This window comes from Chelonoidis abingdonii, chromosome 22, assembly GCF_003597395.2.
Source record: "Chelonoidis abingdonii isolate Lonesome George chromosome 22, CheloAbing_2.0, whole genome shotgun sequence".
In the NCBI taxonomy this organism is placed as follows: Eukaryota; Metazoa; Chordata; order Testudines; family Testudinidae; genus Chelonoidis; species Chelonoidis abingdonii.
Genome location: NC_133790.1, coordinates 2,681,015 through 2,700,458, shown reverse-complemented (window position 1 = coordinate 2,700,458; position 19,444 = coordinate 2,681,015). Strand labels below are relative to the sequence as shown.

Here is a 19,444-nt window from a genome sequence, read left to right as displayed (position 1 = left end):
TCTTTAATGCCAGTCCTGTATACTAAAAGGCTATGGAGCGCTCCAGAGAGGTCACATATATTGCTGTGGCTTTTAAATATTTCTCATACAAATGTGTCCCTAGTGACAGAGGGGTGCCTGTCTGAATTTAAACAAGGAAAGAGACTATTCTGGGAAGGTTTTATGTAGAACGTTGTTTTACTGGAGGTTTTATCGTAAAAACTCCCCAAGGTCTGGGGTTTTCAAGCAGCCCTTCTTTTAGATCATATTCATCTTCAGCAGGATGTGCACTATGTTTTTTTGGCCCTTTGTTTTTCACTAGTTTATTATCTTGACTAAAAGACCAGAGCATCTGAGTTCCATGCTTTTGCTAACATGTGAACATGGGTATTGTTGAGTGGTGCTGTGATCTGCACTATCCAGAAAATCCTCCATCCTCCTCCTTTTATGGGATTTGTGAGAAATATGGAGCTGTCTCCTCAGACTCCCTGCAGCTCTTCCTAAATGTATAGGCTTTTGGTAAACAAAGAGATAAGTGGCCTTGGCGTGCTCTTCTAAAGATTATAATTAAAAGCTGTCAATCTAGCCTCTGAAAGTCCTCCTGCTTTCTCTCTGAAGATTATGTCACATTTTCCAATTGCCAGCATGTCAAGGAGCCTTTTTGTACTGCAGAAAGCAACGAAAACCTGAAGACACCTTTTAAGACAGTGCAGAACTCCATCCCCTGATATTTTCAAATAGCTCTCTCCCTCTGAGACTGCTGAGTGGCCTCGTCTTACCTTGCCTCGGTATTACAGAAGTCAGCTTCAGAGGTGCCTTTCTTGTTTTGGTCTTTCTGCTGTCCGGGGAGTGGAAGTGGAATCAGTTATCAATTCTCATTTCATGTCAAAGGAACTCAGAGACACGATCCAGGAAAGCCCATCTATAACGGCCCTTTGTGAACAGTATTGGGGGCCTTTCTTTCACTTTTTAGGGAACATCCATATGGGAAGGGTTTCTGATTAAAAAGAAGTGTAAAGTACTCAGCTACATCCCTCGTCTCCTGACTGCACATCACAGAAGGCAGTACAGAAATAGTGGCTTGTGGGTGCCCCGTTACTAGGATGTTTTCAGAACTCATGAGACACACTAGCATGTTCTTACTGGATTCAAATTACATGTTCACAACCAAATTCCAAACCACTGAAGCATCCTGGGTTGAAGGTTTGTTGCAAACCCAAATTGTGAGCTAGGTTCACTGCAGGACTTGTTAAAGTACTTGAGCCTGAGTAAACTTGGCCCTGTTTATTAGAAATAGTCCTAAATCCATTAGAAGTCACTAGGAGCCCAGGCTGGCCATCACAGCTGAAAATCAACCCTTTGAGTTTTGGGGTGAAATCATACAAAACTCGGTTGGGCTGTGTTCTGCACTGAGGTTTGGGATTTATTTAAACCCCAAACTGAATGGAAATGGGAGGTGGGAGGAGCTTTTCCTGAAATCCCAGCCCACTAAGCTTTGCATGGCATTCATTGCTATACATTTCATCTGTAATGAGACACAGTCTTCTCTTCGACAAGACTAGCTTGGATCTGTAAATATTCTCCAACAAGCCGTGTTTATGATTTTCATAATGAAAGTCCTAAACCTAAAGTAAGTTCAGTTACTGCTCTTCTAATTCTTATACCTCATGATTAATAAGTAATGTGAGCAGACGTGGGGAGTAAAAACACCTAAAAACAAACTGCTTATTTTTTACCTGCACAGGGACATGTGTTGTTTGATGCATTATACTCCGAAGGCACAGCTCTCCTCGGTGATAACAGGATAGTTGTGATTCCACAGCATAGCCACAGCTGCAAGGGAATGAGAAAGGAGAGGGCATGTACCTTGTGCACTGTGTACTGGGGTCATTTCTGCTTGCATTGCTTTGGAAATATTTTTAATAAACGTTTTGCAAGTGAAGCCAAAGCCCAGCAGGGGTGAGGGCATGAAATCCATCTGCTAAGTCGCTGTTTGCAAAGAACTAAAAATTATTTTTCTGAGAGGTTCACTTTTAAAATAAAAGCTTGTTTAAAATGTATCCTTGCCGGACACCTACGGAAGAATTCCCTCTTTGGTATTTGCAGGGTGGGGCAGGGGTGCGTCTAACGGAATCATTTCAAGTCGCCCAGGGCTAGAGTGGGCTGTAGTTCTGGGTCTCGCTTTCTCTTATGTGCAGTTGTGCTGTACTTTGATAGGGAACATTCAGCTCTTTGCTTCTAAGGACCAGTCCTGACGGGCTCTGAGCATCTCCAGGCTCAAACCACTAAGGAGTTGATTCTGCACTCCCCTGAATCAAAGGCAAAACACCTGTTTGCATTGTGGTGAGCAGGAGGGAACCGATCCTTTTGGGGCAATCCGAAAAGGAGCTAAGCACCCCTAAATTTCAGAAGGAATTGTGGGTGCTCAGCATCCCTCATGTGGGACACTATGGTTGTCCTCTAATGCTTATGCACCAAAACCGTGCACCCTGTAAGACTACACCATTAATCTGGCCACCCCCTCCCTTCAGCATGACACTATAGGTCTGTTATAAATGGCAGCTCTCTGTCAGTTTTAGTGGAAGGTAACTCAGGTCTGATTCGGCCTGAAGAGTATAGTATATACCAATTCCCTTGTTGTTTCAATACAAGTCAAACCAGGTCTCTGTGGTCAATGAATTCACCAGTCCAGTCCTTAATGTGCTCTTTCTCTGCAGGCAATAGAAGAACTCTTCCAGGTACTTGATCTGGAAAAGAAAAGTGTAGCAGTGGGACGCAGTCAGGTATGTTGTCCACAGTCCTTGTGTCATAACTGTGTAAAATCCAGGCTTGTGACCAGGAGCACTTTAGATTTAGAATCTATCCCCTAGTGACCTAATACAGCGAAAGACATTTTTCTTGCTTCCATGTTGTAACCTAGGAGCCTAAGTCCCGATGGAAATCAGTGAGACTTAAGCTCCTAACTCACTCAGTCACTTCTGAAAATGTTACCCGATGTGATCTATACATCAAGCCATTAAGATCCTACATGCAGGACATTTCCAGATGAATAGTTGCCACAGTAACACGTTCAAACTTAAAGCTAACTGCAAAGAGAAATTAATTATATATACACTGCTGCCTCTTGGGGATGCTATAGAGAAAAAAAGAAGTCATTGAATTATTCTAGGGAGCAGAATAACTTTCTTTCATCCTGCATACAATAGTTTGCAATTATTTCTTCTATGAATCCCTCTTATTTTATCAATAGCGTGACAGCAGCACCAGTCAAATCTTGTTATATAGGAGTTAGTATTGTCATCACTCTGAACATTGATTTTGTCCTGGATTGTGAAGTTAATATAGCCATTAATGAGACAATCAAATAGGGGTGAAGCAATCACAGAATTATCTCAAGAAAGCCAATTTTCTTGGAAATGCTCTCTGACACCGTTTTGGTTCTTTTAAAATATAGATTTAAATTATAAATACACTTTTATTTTAATAATTTGTTTTCAATATAAAAAGGGTAATATGGAGTATTTAAATCATATTGGTCAAAGCACTGAGGGTTTTCCTTGACTAAGGAGTGGAACAGGATCTCTGAAGTTAGCGTGCTATTGATCTTTCAAAATACAGGTACATCAGCACAATCTATGTTGTTTGAGGCATGTTTGTAACAAGTGCAGGTAAAGTAAATGACACAGTTTCTTTTGTTTCTTCCTGACCTATGTTGGTATGTGTCTTCCTATGTTACCACTTCATGCATACACTATTGCAAATGCATTTTGCAGCAGAGAGTCCAATGTCATCTGCCCATAAAGTAGGTAATGACCAAAGATCCTCGGTCAATGTCTCAACAACATGCAGCTTTGAATAGGAGTTAGGGCATGCACCTGTAAAAGAGAGGACGGAGTAAACAGTAGAAACAGTGAGTGAACTGGAAGTTGAATACAATGGGGTCCATTCAGGCTCCCGGAGCCAGAGTTGGGAGGGCAGGTTCACTGCCATAGTGACAGTGGTGCAGATGCTGTGTCTGGAGACAGCAAGAATAGTGCCTTGAGGCGGAGTGGGGATGGGCACTCATTGTTAATTACTGAAAAAGCATAGCTTGTGCTTCCTTCAGACAGCATCCATCTGGGGTGAGGATTTGCTGGGTCCAGGGGGCCATCAGGACATGAGCATGGCTACAGCATACTCAGCTCTGAGGGGTTCACTGCTGCCGCTCCCCACTTGTGCTGGGGGGACAATGACGGCAGTGCCATGGCACAGCAGCCCTGGGCAGAGGGGGGACTCTTCCCACTCTCCATATATGGATCATTAATTGTTACAGACATAGCGCCAGAGTTTGGAGACACGCGTGTGGGGCTCCTGCTGGTCTCAGTGGAAGGCTGGCAGGCAGGGATCAGAAGCCAGAATATGGCCTTTTGGCTTTAGCAGGGGTGGTCACTAAGCCACAGTTAAAAGAGCAGCTTTTATTTCCTTCTGGACAAATGCTGGTGAGAGGCCACATTTCTGGTAGTGATCGATTTCCATCCGTTGCCCTCAGGTTTTTCTGAAGCCGGGCGTAGTCTCCAGGCTGGAGAAGCAGCGGGAGAAGCTGATATCCCAGAACATGATTCTGCTCCAGGCAGCTTGCAAGGGCTTCCTCTCCCGCCAGAAATTCAAGAGATTAAAGGTAACTGTCTTCCTGGGCTCTTTGCCTTGGCGATGCGACAGGGGTCGCCCACTTCTTTGGGAGAACCCAGCTGGGCCGTAGGTGACCTGTGGCTCTGCTGCTGCACGAATGGGCTGGGCGTTCCTGTTTTCTCTCCTGTTCCCCAGTCAGGACATTGTCAATACACCTCGAAAAGCCTGAAGTGATCATATTGAATAGGAGATGGAACAAGTGTCTGCCCATTAATCACGGGCTATCCGATGAGCCCTATACTGTTGAATGGTACCATGAGCAGCCCCAGGGAAACTGCTGGGGCAGTTCCTGGCGTAGCTGCTTAGTGCGAGTAGGGTATCCCGCGCTGGCCCCGATATTTCAGAATTCCTGGGTCTTTGGTAACGGTAATAACAGCCTCTTGAAACGCATACGCACACAGACACACAGCTCACTGCGTTTAAACAGTTTGCAGGATTCATTTTTAATTTGTACATTCTAATTTTCAAGCTAAATCTTGCAAAGCCCAATGAAACATAACTGAGCAATTAGGCACAGGCCAGTCAAACCACAGCTCAGGGCCACGTGTACTGACTTTCTGAAGTCAAGCAATGCAGTCCTGTGCAGCTTGGGAAAGGAATGATCCATTCGCAAAGCCACATGTTGATGTTAGTTGGTAACATCTTTCATATCTTCTTAATACCGAGCTCTTCGGCCTTGTCTCTGCTGGAAGCAGCACATTCCCACGCTCTGTTTTGATTTTGGTAAGCGCTCCATGTTAGCACTCATCTGGAACTCTTGCACATCTCTCGCTATAATGTAGTGAGACTGATGTCATTGCTGGAAAAGTGCCACTGTTTTTGATGCTGTAATTTCAGATTCAGCGCTTAGCCATTCGGTGCATCCAGAAGAATCTGGAGGTGTTCCACGTGGTGAAGGACTGGCCATGGTGGCAGCTGATGAGCTGTGTTCGGCCATTGATTAGTGTGAACATAGTGGAAGACCAGCTCCGGGTCAAAGACGTATGTAAAAGTAGAGCAAAGACACAAAATGAGATGCTCAGCACGCTAGCCAGACAGGAAGTAGGTTTTATTGCCAGAAGAAAGACACATTGTGTTGGTCATATCCAATTTTTAAATCCTGTTTCCAGTCCTGCATCGTGTGAGCCATGTAGTGTGTTTTTAGCTTGTCTGAGAAGCAGAGGTACAGAAATAAGAATAAGGCTTTTTCAGGGACACATGAGGAAAATGGGAATCTGAACCTCTGCTTAGAATAAAATAAAACACACAGGTGACAAGTTGGTCTGTGAAATTAAATTCAAGCCCATTACAAAGGCAAGACCAACTTTTGGATGCAAATGCGAGCACTGGACCCAGTCCTGGTTTTGGACAAAAGGCCCCTTCTAGCCTTGGTTTAGACATGGCCCCACCACTGGGACGTGGGAGGGTCCAGATATAAAGTTCTGGAACAGGTCCCTCTCTCCCATATCCAAATGGAGACGTGGGAAGCGGCCCTCACCTTGCCTGGAGAAGGGGCAGTTAAAGAGGGGGACTTTTCCATGCACCACATTCATTGAGGTCCTTTTCCAGGGGCCCGAAACAATCTAACATGGAGCCCAGACTCCATACCATTAAAATATACTTTCCTGGGCCCCACCCCCACCCCCCATGCTCTTTCCAACTCCAAGGGCTCCTGAAGAATCACTGGAATATTGGCCTTCTGGTAAGCAGACCACCTAGGCCATGGAGGGACCACTTTCAGCAGCTGATTTCTGGCTGCCAAGCACTGAGCTCTGCAGTGATGAACAGGGCTAGCAGGCCACAGTCACCCTGACAGACCAGGCTCAGCTCTCTGATGTCTGTGGAGTGATGCCTGCTGCAACCATAGCTCCATTTGGCCCAGTGAGTATATTTCAACTGGTACTCACCAGCTTTCAATCTTTCTCACAGTTCGTGGCTTGTGCTAAACCCTCAGCATATCTTCCTTGGCTTTGGCTGCTCCTCCTCCACCCTTAATGGGTTTGAACTAGGGATGTGTGAGCTGGGTCAGATAAAATGAAAACTGACCCAAGCCTTTGCTTATCCCTCAAAACCTGTCGGAGGTTCCAAAAGGCCTTGCTGCCCTTTGGTGTCTGCATTTAACCATGTCTCTGCACACTCTGGTTCTGTTCAGCATCGGACATCAAACGGTCAAGACACTGCCAGGCAAAGCTTTTCTTGCAGTATAGTTAACCTGCCTGACAAGAGGAAAGGCTGGGATCTCACAAGTGTGTGTGTGTGTGTGTGTGTGTCTTCACAGCTGCTCCCGCCTGATAGCGGGCCAGGGTTTCAAGAATATTTATTAGATTAACAGCGTTCAGGCACTTGGATGCTCATCCAAAGAGTCTGAGGTTTGCTTCTTTCTAATTAAATGTGTGCTGTGCATACACCAAAGCTGATGTTCCCTCCATTTAAATTAGTGTCAGAAACCACATTCCAAGCAATTAACAGCAATCAGTAAATTTTCTTAATAAGGTAATTATGTCTCTCCCACTTATTTTTAACAGAAAAGCTAGATTTATAAATAAAGGAGGCTAGAACTCTAAGTTTGTGTTTGGCAATTTTATCTAGGAGGAGCTTGCAGCACTAAGAAGAAAGCTCGAAAAATCAGAGCAGTCACGTAGTGAACTTCGGCAGAACACAGAACTGTTGGAAAGCAAGGTAAAGCTTGACAAATTAACTCTTTGAGCCTCTTTCCTATACGGTTTTATTAGATCATAATTGCAAATTAAGGTGTGTCCCAAAAGAGAGAAGTTGAATTGTACTGGCTATGTGAGGAGTCAGACAAGTCTAAAACCTGCTGGTGTATTAAACACGTCTGAGCTCATGCCAGTTGTCAGTACCTTGCAGATTGTTTAGAGAGAATGCTGTGATGCCCGTCCACATCCATCTCCTCTCTCCCGTACTCCTCTCCAGCTCTGAAAACCCTCATGTTGTCATTTTTGAACATGGGTTAACAATCCTTGAAGAGTTGATTTTATATTTAATCTACCAAGAAAATTATCCACTGATTAATTTTATCAGGTCAGGTGCATGAAATGGGCCATTTGGGAAGCCAGCAGCTTTTGCTGTTCCCTATTAGGATATCTGAGTGGGGAAGGGGGTTTCTCTCCTAGCAGATGGAAGAATCGTTGTACGCTGCCTGCCATTATTTTGGCTGCTGAGCAATTTTAAAGGCTCCCTGTTATTCTGAGGTTCTAGTACTGATGCCAGATGCCAGACCATGAGATTAGAAGTAACTAGCAGGTACCCAGTTCATGGAAGAGGGATGGGCCATGTGCTGCTGGAGCCCCAGGGGCCGACACAGTGAGTATGACCAGTGTTAACAGAGTTCTCCAGTATCATCCAGATCATAGGGCCAGTGTCTCAAAAACAGCTTCCTCCTGGGCCACTTTGACGCCCCTTTAATAAACACCATCATAAATCTACTTCTCAGCGCTGAACGCTCTGTTCGCATTTCCTCTTGTGTCTGCTCTGGTGCTCACACATCTCTGGCTCCAGCCCCTTTGTCTTCCCCCTGTTCCCCCCACACAGACCCCCCCACTGGTTTGCAACCTCATAGTCTGGCTGCAAGGGACAGGGTAACAGCTACGCAACCAAAGTGAAGAGTAGTTAGGAGGTGGCAGCAGTCCCCTGGGGTCACAGCTCACCAAAGACACAGGGTATTCGGGTGCTGAGAAATGACCTCACGAGTGGAATCCAGCCTTCTGACAAGGACTCTGATCAGACTCGAAACTGTACACAAATGTAACACCTTCTCATCTCACTCTCCAGACTGCAGTCTCAGCAACCTCTGCAGACAGCAAGGCTGGAACAGTTCGTGTTGTGGGGGTTCTGAGAGCCATTGAACCAAACCCTGGATATAATGGAAACCATTTCAAGCCAGGGGCTGCGGCAGCACCCCCAGTTCCAGTGCCTATGTCTGCAGATACCAGAAGTAGCTTAGTTTAATGGAACAAATGCTAACAAGAAGAGGAGGAGGCAGGCAGTAAAATAGCCCACCAATCTGTGGGCACAGAGTGTGACCCCATTGTGAGCTGGGGATGTTAAAAGGCGGAAGCATTGGAGCAGATATCAGGGTTCTGGAGACAGCAGCTGGGGGCAGGGGTATTCTGCTTCAGAAAGAAGGGGCTGGGAGATGGACTGAGGACAAAACAGGCTTGGCTTGGGCAGCATGTAGGAGTCTGCACTCTGGTCCCAGACTTGGCTCCACGTTGGGAGTATGTGAGATGAATAAACACCTGGCCCTTGCTACTCACCAGGTCTCTGAACCGCCTATATATGGATCCTACGTTGTCACAGATTGAATTCACTTCCCGAAGCTACACTTGTTCCACTGCTGGAGCTGCTTGTACGGCCCTCCTGCAAACTGTAAAGTGCCTTAAAAGGTTGTCCAGGAGGCTTGCAAATAGGGAAAGGAAAATGGTTTTAAGCCTGCATGTTTCTTTCTTTTCTGATTTTCTGGGCAGTTTGTAAGAATCAATGATCTGTTTGGAACTTCTACTTCTGGAGCCTTCCATATGCCTCCAGGGGAACCAGCCAGCCAGGTCTGATTGCAGGGCCAGATCCTGGTCAGACAGACATTGCAGAAAGGGGAGATCACACTCTCAGTTAATGTCTTATTCCTGTAGCCACATGCTGATTATTTCAACTGGAATTGAACCCTGGTCAGTTTGAGCAGTGAGAGCAGTGCGGAAACCTGATTAACCCTAATCGCAGCACCCAGTCGATGTCAGGTGGTTTCCGCAAGGGGCAAATTGCATGAAAATATATTGCGGCAACAGTTAGTTGCTTTCCAGTGTGTAACTCATGACCATGTGTGGCCTCAGTCCTCAGCTGTCCTCAGTATCCACTGGGCACAGCTCAGGGGGCGGAAGGGAGGGTGTTGTTTGCAGTTGGAGCTGGTTCAGCCCCAGAACTGCTCTATATGAGGCCTATCTGGCTGGGGTCCCGAAGGCCAGCTAGGGGGTAAGCAGAGCACAGTGTCCTCCAGCCTTTCCTCCTCTTCCTGGCAGAATTCTTGGCATAATCCTTTGCAGGGGAGAGGGGTGTTACATAAGAGTCAGCTACATGGCTCTGCTCCAGCAGGGGAGTGAGGTCTGGGAGAAACATGGCTCCACTGAAGTCAGTTAGAGCTTGACCATTGACTTCAGTGGAGCCAGGGTTTCATCCTGTCTCCTACCAACTGGAGTGGGGCCTGGAATTGAGGTCACAGAGCGTGTGCGCATGGGCACGCACATAACACTGTAATAAAGTGTATTGCAAATGCTCAGAGGCTGAAGATGCATCAGAAAACTGGTAAATTGATCAGGCAAATAATGTGTGTTCACTCCAGGGATGATGATGTTTTCATGTGAGCAGCAAAGAACGATTTAGCTCTCTTGGCAGAGACGTTTTTCTGTCATTTGCACAGATCCCCTAGGAGCAGGCTGAAGGTTTTGTTTGAGGCTGACACAAGTTTGCTGTCCCCAGGCTCCCACCAGTATAATTATCATGTTAATGAATTAATTCCTCCAAAGTGGCATTTGTGTGGAGTAGAAAGGAGATGCCCAATTTATGGCAACTTGTTTTGTAGAAGCAGCGCCTTTTCCTCCAGTGCCTGTGCAAAGGGTGTGAAATACAGCCACAAGGAGCAAAGCAAAGGAGGCTCAGATCTGGACCTTGGCCAATGCTTTCCCCTCTTCTCTACAATCCCTGGGGAAGAGAAGCCAATTTCATTTCATGGTGGAAAATCCTTTATCGACTGCTCCTTCCCTTCCTCCCTTCCCCTTGGTGGTGAATTGGATTGTTGCTCACATCCATCCACCCTGTGTTGATTTAGTGATTAATGGCTTGTGGGAACGTTCATGGGTGTACACACACACACACAAGTTGTGGAACTAATGGGCCATGTACCAGTCATTAAACCAATCACACTGCTTGTATGCCATATCCCTTGCACCTGCTTTTTTTCTGTTTTTGCAATCGGTACGTTCTTTTTCTGTCTGCATAGGACTGTGCACATTTTAGAGGTTACTGTAATATAAATAACTAGTTGCAAACATAAGCCTACGTTAAAGGAACATTATTAAGGTTGCAATTTTCTAGGTTTAAAAAACAAACTAAAAAAATAAAAATTCCATCAGGTGGCATCATATTGGCACCCATGTGGATCATCAGCTAGGTTGGAACCATCAGCTCCTCCATACAGACCTCTGCCATTTGAACTAACAGAGTAAACATTAGCAGTAGTAAGTTGTCATCCTCTATGTGGACCAGCACTAGAGGAGATGGGACATTTTGCCATTGGGTTTCACAGATATTTGCTGATGGCAGACGGATGGTGAGACTCAGGGATCTTGGATTCAGGCTGCGAAAGGGAGTGTGCTCTAGTGGGCAGAGACTCTTCTACTCACTTTCACCAAGTTTGACCCTTCTGCCTCATCCCCTCCAACCTGTACCTGTCCCATCTGTTTCGCATCCCTGGATGGTCATCCCAGTCCCATTCTCCTCTCCTCACCAGTCCTAGTCCCATTTCTCCCTCCACGCCCAGATCCTTGTCAGATCTGTCTCTCCCCTACTATTGCCACAGGAATAGCCAAAAGCACCTCCCTGACACAAGATCCACCCATGTGCCTAATTTCACATCACTGCTCCAAAGTATGGGGATGCTAGAGCATCTCAAAGAGAAGGTTGCCAGATTTTTTTTAATGTGGGCAAAACATATTTTGCCCAGCTTTGTTCTTGGAAATGGTTGAACTGTTTTGGCTGAAAAATTCCAGTAAAATTCAGCGTGAGGCAGATACATGGCATAGAAAATTTCAGCTCGAGCAATTGTAGTTTGGCAAAGTTATAAGCAACTGAAAACAGTTGAGAAGGGCAGTGTCTGGCAACAGTAATATGTGGCATTTCCAGCCCCACCTGTAGTAATCATTGTATGTAAATAACATAGTCTGCAGTACAACTAACTGCGGGACTGGAAGGGGGCTAAGAACATGAGACCAAGGTGCTGAAGTACAGGTGGGATTAATGGGTCTTGACCCAGTGGGTTTGTATGGGTGTGTGGGAGGATAGACTGAACTGTTACTGCGTCTTTCAGGACAAGAGAAGGTGAAAAAATAACCTAGTGCAGTCAGCAGAGTTCTGAGCATGAGCAAATAAAAGAGACAGCAGGTGGAATAGCAAACAAACAGTGAATATTACCGCAGGGAGCTTCTGCACTCAGACAATTCCAGCTGCTGCGCTTTCCAGCTTGTCCACGCAAGGCAGCCTTAGGTTCTAGCCAGGCTTCCAGAGAGGTAACAAGCATGTTTCAAGGAGGAGAATGAGAGTCAGTCAATACCGTGCATTGATCCTGTCTGCACAGAACAAGTGGGGCAGCTTCAGGACCCAAACCAGCTGTTAGTACATGTCAGTAGCTCATTTTCTTCGTGTCAATTGTGCAGCCCTAGCCTCAGACACTGAGCATATTCAGCTGCCCAGATAGAGCCAGTTCAGCCGGGCTCTATTAGTAGGCAGAGGGGGACCAAAGCGACTCTTGTTCCAATCAAGGCGCCTTGGTTGGCTTCCCCTAGAAGAGCGCTGATGTGCTTGGCCAGCTCAGACTTCAATTTGTGTTACGCTCCCCCAGATTTTAGACTTGACGACCGAACTCTCGGACGAGCGGTTCAAAGGCGAAACGGCCTGCCAGGTCCTAGAAGGTGAACGGGCTGAGCGGCTCCGGGGGTCACGAGAGATAAAAGAACTGCAGGTGAGTGTCAGGCTTGAAGAGCTTGGCCATGGCCAAGGTGGCATGTTTGTGCTCTCCCCAGACAGAGCAGCTCCTGGCTGAGGGCAGCCCAGCACGCACCTCCGGCACTGAGCAGCGTGGCCCCCTTTCACTCTGACTGTGCAGAGGGTGCCCAGCCATGGGGCTCAAGTCTGCGCTAATGGGGAAGTGCACTCTGGGGGCTGGTTACCGGGGCAAACACAGTACCAGCCATTGCATACCGAGAAGTGTAAGAAACATTGGGAACCTTCACTTCTTTGGGCAGCTGCCAGTCAGGGGCGAGTGGCCTAATGTGAGCATGACCTGAGAGGAAGGAGACCTGAGTTTTGTATGCATCTCTGCCACTAACTCACTGGGACCTTGGTCAAGTCACTTCTCCTCTCTGTGGCTCATGCTCCACACCTGTAACTTGAAGACAGCATTTGCCCTTGTCTGTGAAACTCTTGGAAATCCTGGAGGAAAGGCACTAGGGATGAGTGCATATGATCTCATTATTATTTATTTCAGTTTCATACTTGGTTTCACTCACTGTTGATAGTGTGAGTCCAGTTGCCAGGACTGGAATCTTTTATTTCTGATGGAGCCAGAGATAGTGGAAAAGCGGGTACTAGTGGAACCTTTCCTGTCAAGGTCACAGTGGGAAGTGTGGCTGCGCTGGGGAAGATAGTTTGGGTTCCATTTGGTCTGTGCAGTTTGCTTGCAGCTGACCCACTTCTTCCTTTCAGAGTAAATACGATCAAGTGCAGAAGAAATTGGAGTCCGTGGAAAAGCAACTGGAAGAAGCTCAGAAGCAAATTCAGTTGCGTGAAATTGGGATAAGTGGTGCTGCTGGAGGTAGGGAACACTAACCACCAAGAACAGTGATATGCTTCAGAGACAACCTCAGACCGGGTGTAAATGGCTGCACCCCTGTTCTGTTCAGGGAATGGCACCTCTGTAACCCAAGTATGAATGAGGCCTCCAGCTTCCTGTCCGTTTTAGCCCATTTGCATCTGTCTGGTTGTTGGGAGTTTCAGGACTCCCCAGTGCTATTCCCTTTCTAGAACTTTGCCACCAACCACCTTTAACCCAGTTGCATATTTGCCGCCATCTGTCACTCTGGATTGCCCAGTCTGACATAGCTCAGGAGTGACATCTCCTTTCTCCCGTCACTGCTGCTACGGCTTCGGAGTGCAGGACAAGCGAGGATGAAGACCGAGTGTGTCGGCCCAAGTAGCCATTGGTGCTTTTCTTTGCTGCCCTGGAGACTCCACGCTCCAGAAGTGTCAGGAGTATTTAAACCAGAAGGTTTTACAGACAGGCACATCACTTGTGACGAGGCAAGGGCACAGTTAAGGTTATTGGATGGGGAAGGCTTAGCTCCCTAGGGTCTACCTACACTGCAATAAACACCCGCAGCTGGCCCGTGTCTGCTGACTGGGGCTCGCAGGGCTGTAAAATTGTAGTGTAGAGGTTGGGGATCAGGCTGGAGCCCAGGCTTTGGGACCCTGCAATGGGGAAGGATCCCAGAGCCAGGGCTCCAACCTGAGCCCAAATGTCTACACTGCAATGGTACAGCCTTGTAGCCCAAGCCTGAGTCAGTTGACAGGTGTTTAACTGCAGGGTCGCATACACAGAGGGTTTAGTGAGCAACATGAACTCCAGAAGAGAGATGTTTCTATATCCTTGATCGGTCAGCACTGCGCAGTGCACCTGCATCAGGCCAGCGTTCTCAGACTGTCTTGGAGGTGGTGCATTTGGCTAGCTGACTTGTTGAATAAAACCCTTCACCCATGTCAAAATGGAATTAGCTTTCTTAGAGTGCTTGCTGTCTGGTTCCAGGCTGCTACCTGGGCACGCTTTCTGTTTACAGACGAGGAGTGGCAGATGCGATTTGACTGTGCTCAGACGGAAATCACGTTTCTCAGGAAACGCCTGGCACAGCTTGAAGAGAGGCTGGAATCTGACTTGAACTGTAGGAAAGAGCTGGAGCAAAAGGTAAGTGCTGAGAGGTCAGCGCTGTTCCTGTTCCGTTATGCATGTGAGTGGGGAGCTGCTCGGATGGGGTAGGGGAGAGAGAAGGTTCACATCCTGAATGTCCTGAGCTCAAATAAATCTGTTGTCATGGTAAAACCATTGCCGCTAGCGATGGGGGTTGACACAGCCTCTAGAATTGGTTTGAGCGCTTTGGGGTCACCTCTGTGCCTATCTAACTCCTTGGGGCTAGTTGCTTGCGCAAGGATTTCTTTTGTCTGTAAGTGTTTTTAGGATTGTGCTCTTAGATGTGTAATAATGTCTCCCCAGCCACACTCTTGCCACCTGAGAAAAATCACCAAGTTTTTGTTAATCTGAGAAAAAAACAAAGTCATTTTGTTAAGCTGCATTTACACAAGAATACATCAGAATTCAGCCGGGGTCACATGTGCGAATATGCATAAAAAGATGCATGTACACACCTGCGGGGCCTTAAATTCCCAGTGAGTGTCGGTTGTGTTGGGAAAATGTGGCCCCAGTTTTAAAAAACAACAGGTCGTTTTGTGGGTGCTTGTCTTGAAGCTCCGAGAAGGTCTTGGGGGTGGGAGACAGCCTGGACCGTGTCTCAAGTGGAGCACCCCAAAATGGAGGCAACCAAAATCACTGTCCACTTTTGTATGTTTTGGCTTCTGCTGATCGAAAAGTAAAGCAAACAATTGAAACCTGAACATGGGAATGTCCTAGGGCGATGGAACTAGAGTCCTCTCCTTCATGCAGCCCTGAGCCATGACCAAGCCTCCGCATGTCTCGAGCTGCATCAAGGAGCTGATACATTTAATCTCCACATCGTCTTAGAAACTGGAATGACATTTGAAGTGCTAAGCTACATTAAACTACATGAAAAACCAAGCCCACACCTCTCCAATGTTTGATCAAGGGGTATTTGTTGCCATAAGCCTCATGGGCAGATGTTAGCTCTAGGAAGAGCTCACAATGCCACAGAGGCATTTTGAGAGTGTGGTTCTCTCTTTACAGCAGATTAGAAAATCAGCTCGCTTGCCATTAGGAGCAAAAGAAAGAAAGAAATACCTTCACGGTACATTAAAAAGTTATAATATTGCAACTCATTCTAAGGAGCTAGGGTGAAAGAAAACAGCCCATTTGCTTTCAGATACTTGGTTCAGAATTACAGGCTTCATTAACTCAACATTTTGCTTATTTAAAGTTATTCTTTAATGATTCTACTTCTTCATTCGTGAATGCTCTGGGTTTCTCTTCTCCCCAAGCCCAGTGCGTACCCTTAGCAGAAACGTTTTTCCATGTTAGTAAGTTAAAAGGCTCCCTTTCACATCAAAGATGGGATTCAATGTTCTTAAATATCGCAGACATGAGGGGACTGGGTCCAAACGGGCATTTATGGCATCCTGAACTCACCCTGATAGACATAGAGTAGCAAGGGTTAAATCATTCTGAACTACTGCTGCTGGAGAAGGGACCTCCGGACGGTGAAATGCGTCCCTAGATAGAGCCCTAGCACAAGGCCTTGCACCACATAAGTCCCGCTTCAGCCCACAGGGAGGTGGTGACTTGGCCTTGGTGGATTTAAATGGCACCTTGGTAGCCCTTATGCTGGGTGTCTGCACAGGATGCATTTCAGCCTGGGAGAGCTTTGCCAGCAAAGTTCAGCTTCAGCTCTGAATTTCTCACCAAATCTAGAGGGTGTTTTGTGCTGGGGTTCAGGTTCAGCCCATCTTATAGGTTGGTGAGCTGGCTGCAAAGTTCAGAGCAGGGATCCAAACTTGTCCCAAAGCCTGGGTGCTTTTGGACTGGGGTATTTGGTTCAGGCTTCTCTCTCTCTCGGATGGACTGAGGCCTTAGGCAGGTTCCATGCTGGGAATCCCCTAAATGGTGAATTTCACCCCCTGGTTATCACTGAGCAGAAATTTCAGCTTGATATTTCTCACTGTTGTTTGCCCTGCAGCTCGGTGAGGTGCAGAGCACCTATGAGGGTGCCAAGAAGGTGGCACAGCAGATGAAGAGGAAGTGCAAACACTTGGCCTGTGATCTGGAGGACACACGGGTCCTGATGGAAAGTCTGCAGAGCCGCAATCATGAACTGGAGAAGAAACAGAAAAAGTAAGATTGTGGGAACTTAGTTTTGGGGTCTGCCATCAGAGGCAGCTCTGGCTTTAGAGCCGGCCTAGAGATACCTTATCCCCTGGAGCTCCACAGTGCCTGAAGGTGCCCCAAAAAGCTTCTCCCCAAGTGATTCTGCAGGGTTAGAAACATATTGTGTCCATGCCCTTTGGAACCATCACTTCCCTGTTTGTCAGTTGTCCCACATTTCCTTTTCTAGTGCTGCACCAGCCTGGAAGAAGCCCTAAATTTTCCATTGTTTTAAACTTCTCTGACTGGGTTTGCTGTTGGAAACATTAGCCCTTCATTTGGGGACTAGTGTCTGGTTCCCCAGCCCTGTGCTGTGAGCACACACACAATCCAGACCCTTCCTTCTCAGCAACCAGACAGGGTGTGCTCAGCCTGCCGCTATAGGGAACAGGAGACCTCATTTCTCAGAGTGCAATGGTTTTCTCCACTAAAGCAATAAGAAATTTTGTGTGGGGAGGCTTTGAACCAGATCCTGAGATCAAGACCTTCCCAGCAACCTTGGCGCTGGCCAACAACCTGAGATTAGAACATTTCAACAACCTACCACTTGTCCCTTCTTGGGGACCCCAGCTCTCTGATCTATATTCTGGGGTCAGCTCCCAGAGCAATCGCTGTTAAGCAGAAGCAAGACCAGCCATCCAGCCACTAAAAATGCAGATGGAGCCTAAGAAGTGGATAATGGACAGCAAGATGCCCTCACACAAAAAGCCTTCCAAGCAAGAGTGACTTTGATCTCTGAAAATAGGACAGCTGTTTCCCCAGTGAGGCAGGCATTGTCTTTCCTGAGAAGAATACTAATGAGACGACAACATATAAGTTCATTTATAGCCAAAGGCTGCTAGTCACACGAAATCAGGAACATCTTAAGGGAACCCCCATGGAAGGCAGAGGCTGCTGCTGTGACTTCTCCGATACCCAGAGTTTAAATACTATCTCCATTAAAGGGCACCAGGCAACAACCTGATAGCATGTAGCACGCCAATTGTGAATCCTAAAGTAGGCCTCAAACACTGTTTTTTCTTTTGGAGGCTGACATTCCTGGTGGGGCTCTTTATTTTCACCTGCTTTGAATGTTGGATATTGTGCCAGGCAATACATTCTGTTGCTGTGTAACTATAACACATTTCCATTTTAAACATTGTTCTGTAAGGAAAATTTCAGAGAGCTGCGTACTGCATTTTAAAGGACATGGGGAAGGTGAGGCAGGATGGGCACTCTTTCCTCAAAGGTGGTGACTACTTCCTCGAGATGCAGCAAATAGAATTTGCATTTCAGAGGCAGGGCCAGGATCTGCATGTATTAAAGATCTACCATTAGTGATGATCCCTGGGTTTGCCCCTGACAGTGTAAGTCCCCCATGCTGGTAGCAAAATACTGTATGTCCTTGAGTGGGATGAAGGAAGCCCTGGAGCCCATGTTCCAACTCCTGCACCACTGCCACCATGTTGTAACCAAGAAATGGGTGCAAAACGCTTTAGTGCTGCCACTTATTGTTTGGCCAAAGAGGTGTTTGTGAAGGGAGTGGGGCGCTGGCTCCTCCCAAGGAAGTGAGAGACCAAGGCTGAGTCTTCTGCATCACAGCACAGAGAAAAAGATGATGTCCTTTGGCTCCCTTATTGGCTCCCTCTGTGTTTTTTCAAAACATTTAATTGCCAGTATCCTTCATTTTACTATCTCCATGGAGCTCAGATCCTGAGTTTAGATCTGAGGGGTCTGGGTCAGACCCATATCTACTAACAAGTCAAGAAAGTTTAATCACCTAATTAATGCTCTGAAATCACAAGGTTTGTAGCGCGCAGAGGGTAGTGCAGAGTCCGAGGGTCAGCGCAAGAGGCTGATCTCTGAATTGCCTGCAGTGTTGTGTGTGCTCAGGCAGACTCCATGCACAGGCTTACTCTGCGTGGCTGAGTAGTTTAAAGTATTTCACATTAGTAATGGCCACTTAAAGCTCTTGTTAATGTTCTGCTCTTTGCTGAGTGTTGCTTTAGGTGTGTATGTGCAAAGGGCTAAATGTTCAGAGCTGTTGTTCAGGAGCCTTCAATTTCACGAGACCAGCACTTAAATGGAGTAATTAACAGTTCACCAAATGACAGCAACACTCTGCAGATTCTAGATCTATTATGTGGCCCCGATGAGTTGAGTTCACCTCGGAAGCAATTGGCAAGGCCAAGGCCAAGTGAATGCTAATTGCCACTGTCTTGCCCTCTCCTTTGGAGCTGTTCCCCTGCTAACGCTCACTTGTAGTCGTGTTTCTGTCCGGGCTGTTGTCCGTAGAGCAGTAATGCGGATGTGTCACACGTGGCAGGTTTGACATGCAGCTAGCCCAGGCCTTGGGAGAGTCAGTGTTTGAAAAGAGCCTTCGTGAAAAAGTGACCCAGGAGAATACCACCATCAGATGGGAGCTGGGTAATCTTCAGCAGAGGTTAGAGGTAAGAGGAAAATATCCCACTTTGCCCTTGCTTGTATGGCTGCTCTGGAGTACTGGCATCTTCCAGCAAAGCTCTTCTCATTGCAGTTACAGTCATGATAGTTAGACACCAATCACTCTGCTAGAGACACCTTTATTCTGTGATTTCTTCTAGCACATAGCAGGATGCATAGGGCTCTCCCAGATCAGGCTCCTCTGAAAGACAAGGAACCCAACTGCTACACAGAAACCCACTGAAGTAAATAGAGCTTTGCCCAAGGTTCGGGGTCTGTCTGTAACAAGCGGCAGGACTGGGGCCCCAGTGCATTGTGGGAATGATCTCGGGACCAGAGTCAGCACATCACTGTTCCAGTTTTATGCTGGCGTAACTCCAAGTTCGAAGACTGTGTAAAATGGGAGCAGCCGACTGTTCAATCAGCCCCTCTTGGTGTAAAGAGAGAAGCAGAAGAAGGGTATTTTCAAACGGAAGTTGCCCTTGTTTACTTGGAATGGGGTGTAACTATTGG

The 19,444-nt window shown here is 46.8% G+C and overlaps 1 protein-coding gene across 1 annotated transcript in view; it reads left to right on the top strand.

Moving 5' to 3' along the window:
* Positions 1-19,444, top strand: part of MYO18B (myosin XVIIIB) — a 193,889-nt gene that overhangs the window by 88,549 nt on the left and 85,896 nt on the right. The window contains exons 22-30 of the mRNA XM_075060087.1: positions 2,697-2,762; positions 4,508-4,636; positions 5,485-5,628; positions 7,216-7,305; positions 12,254-12,373; positions 13,117-13,225; positions 14,244-14,368; positions 16,326-16,480; positions 18,816-18,939. Coding sequence (XP_074916188.1) covers positions 2,697-2,762; positions 4,508-4,636; positions 5,485-5,628; positions 7,216-7,305; positions 12,254-12,373; positions 13,117-13,225; positions 14,244-14,368; positions 16,326-16,480; positions 18,816-18,939 — 1,062 coding nt within the window. The remainder of the gene's footprint in view (positions 1-2,696; positions 2,763-4,507; positions 4,637-5,484; positions 5,629-7,215; positions 7,306-12,253; positions 12,374-13,116; positions 13,226-14,243; positions 14,369-16,325; positions 16,481-18,815; positions 18,940-19,444) is intronic.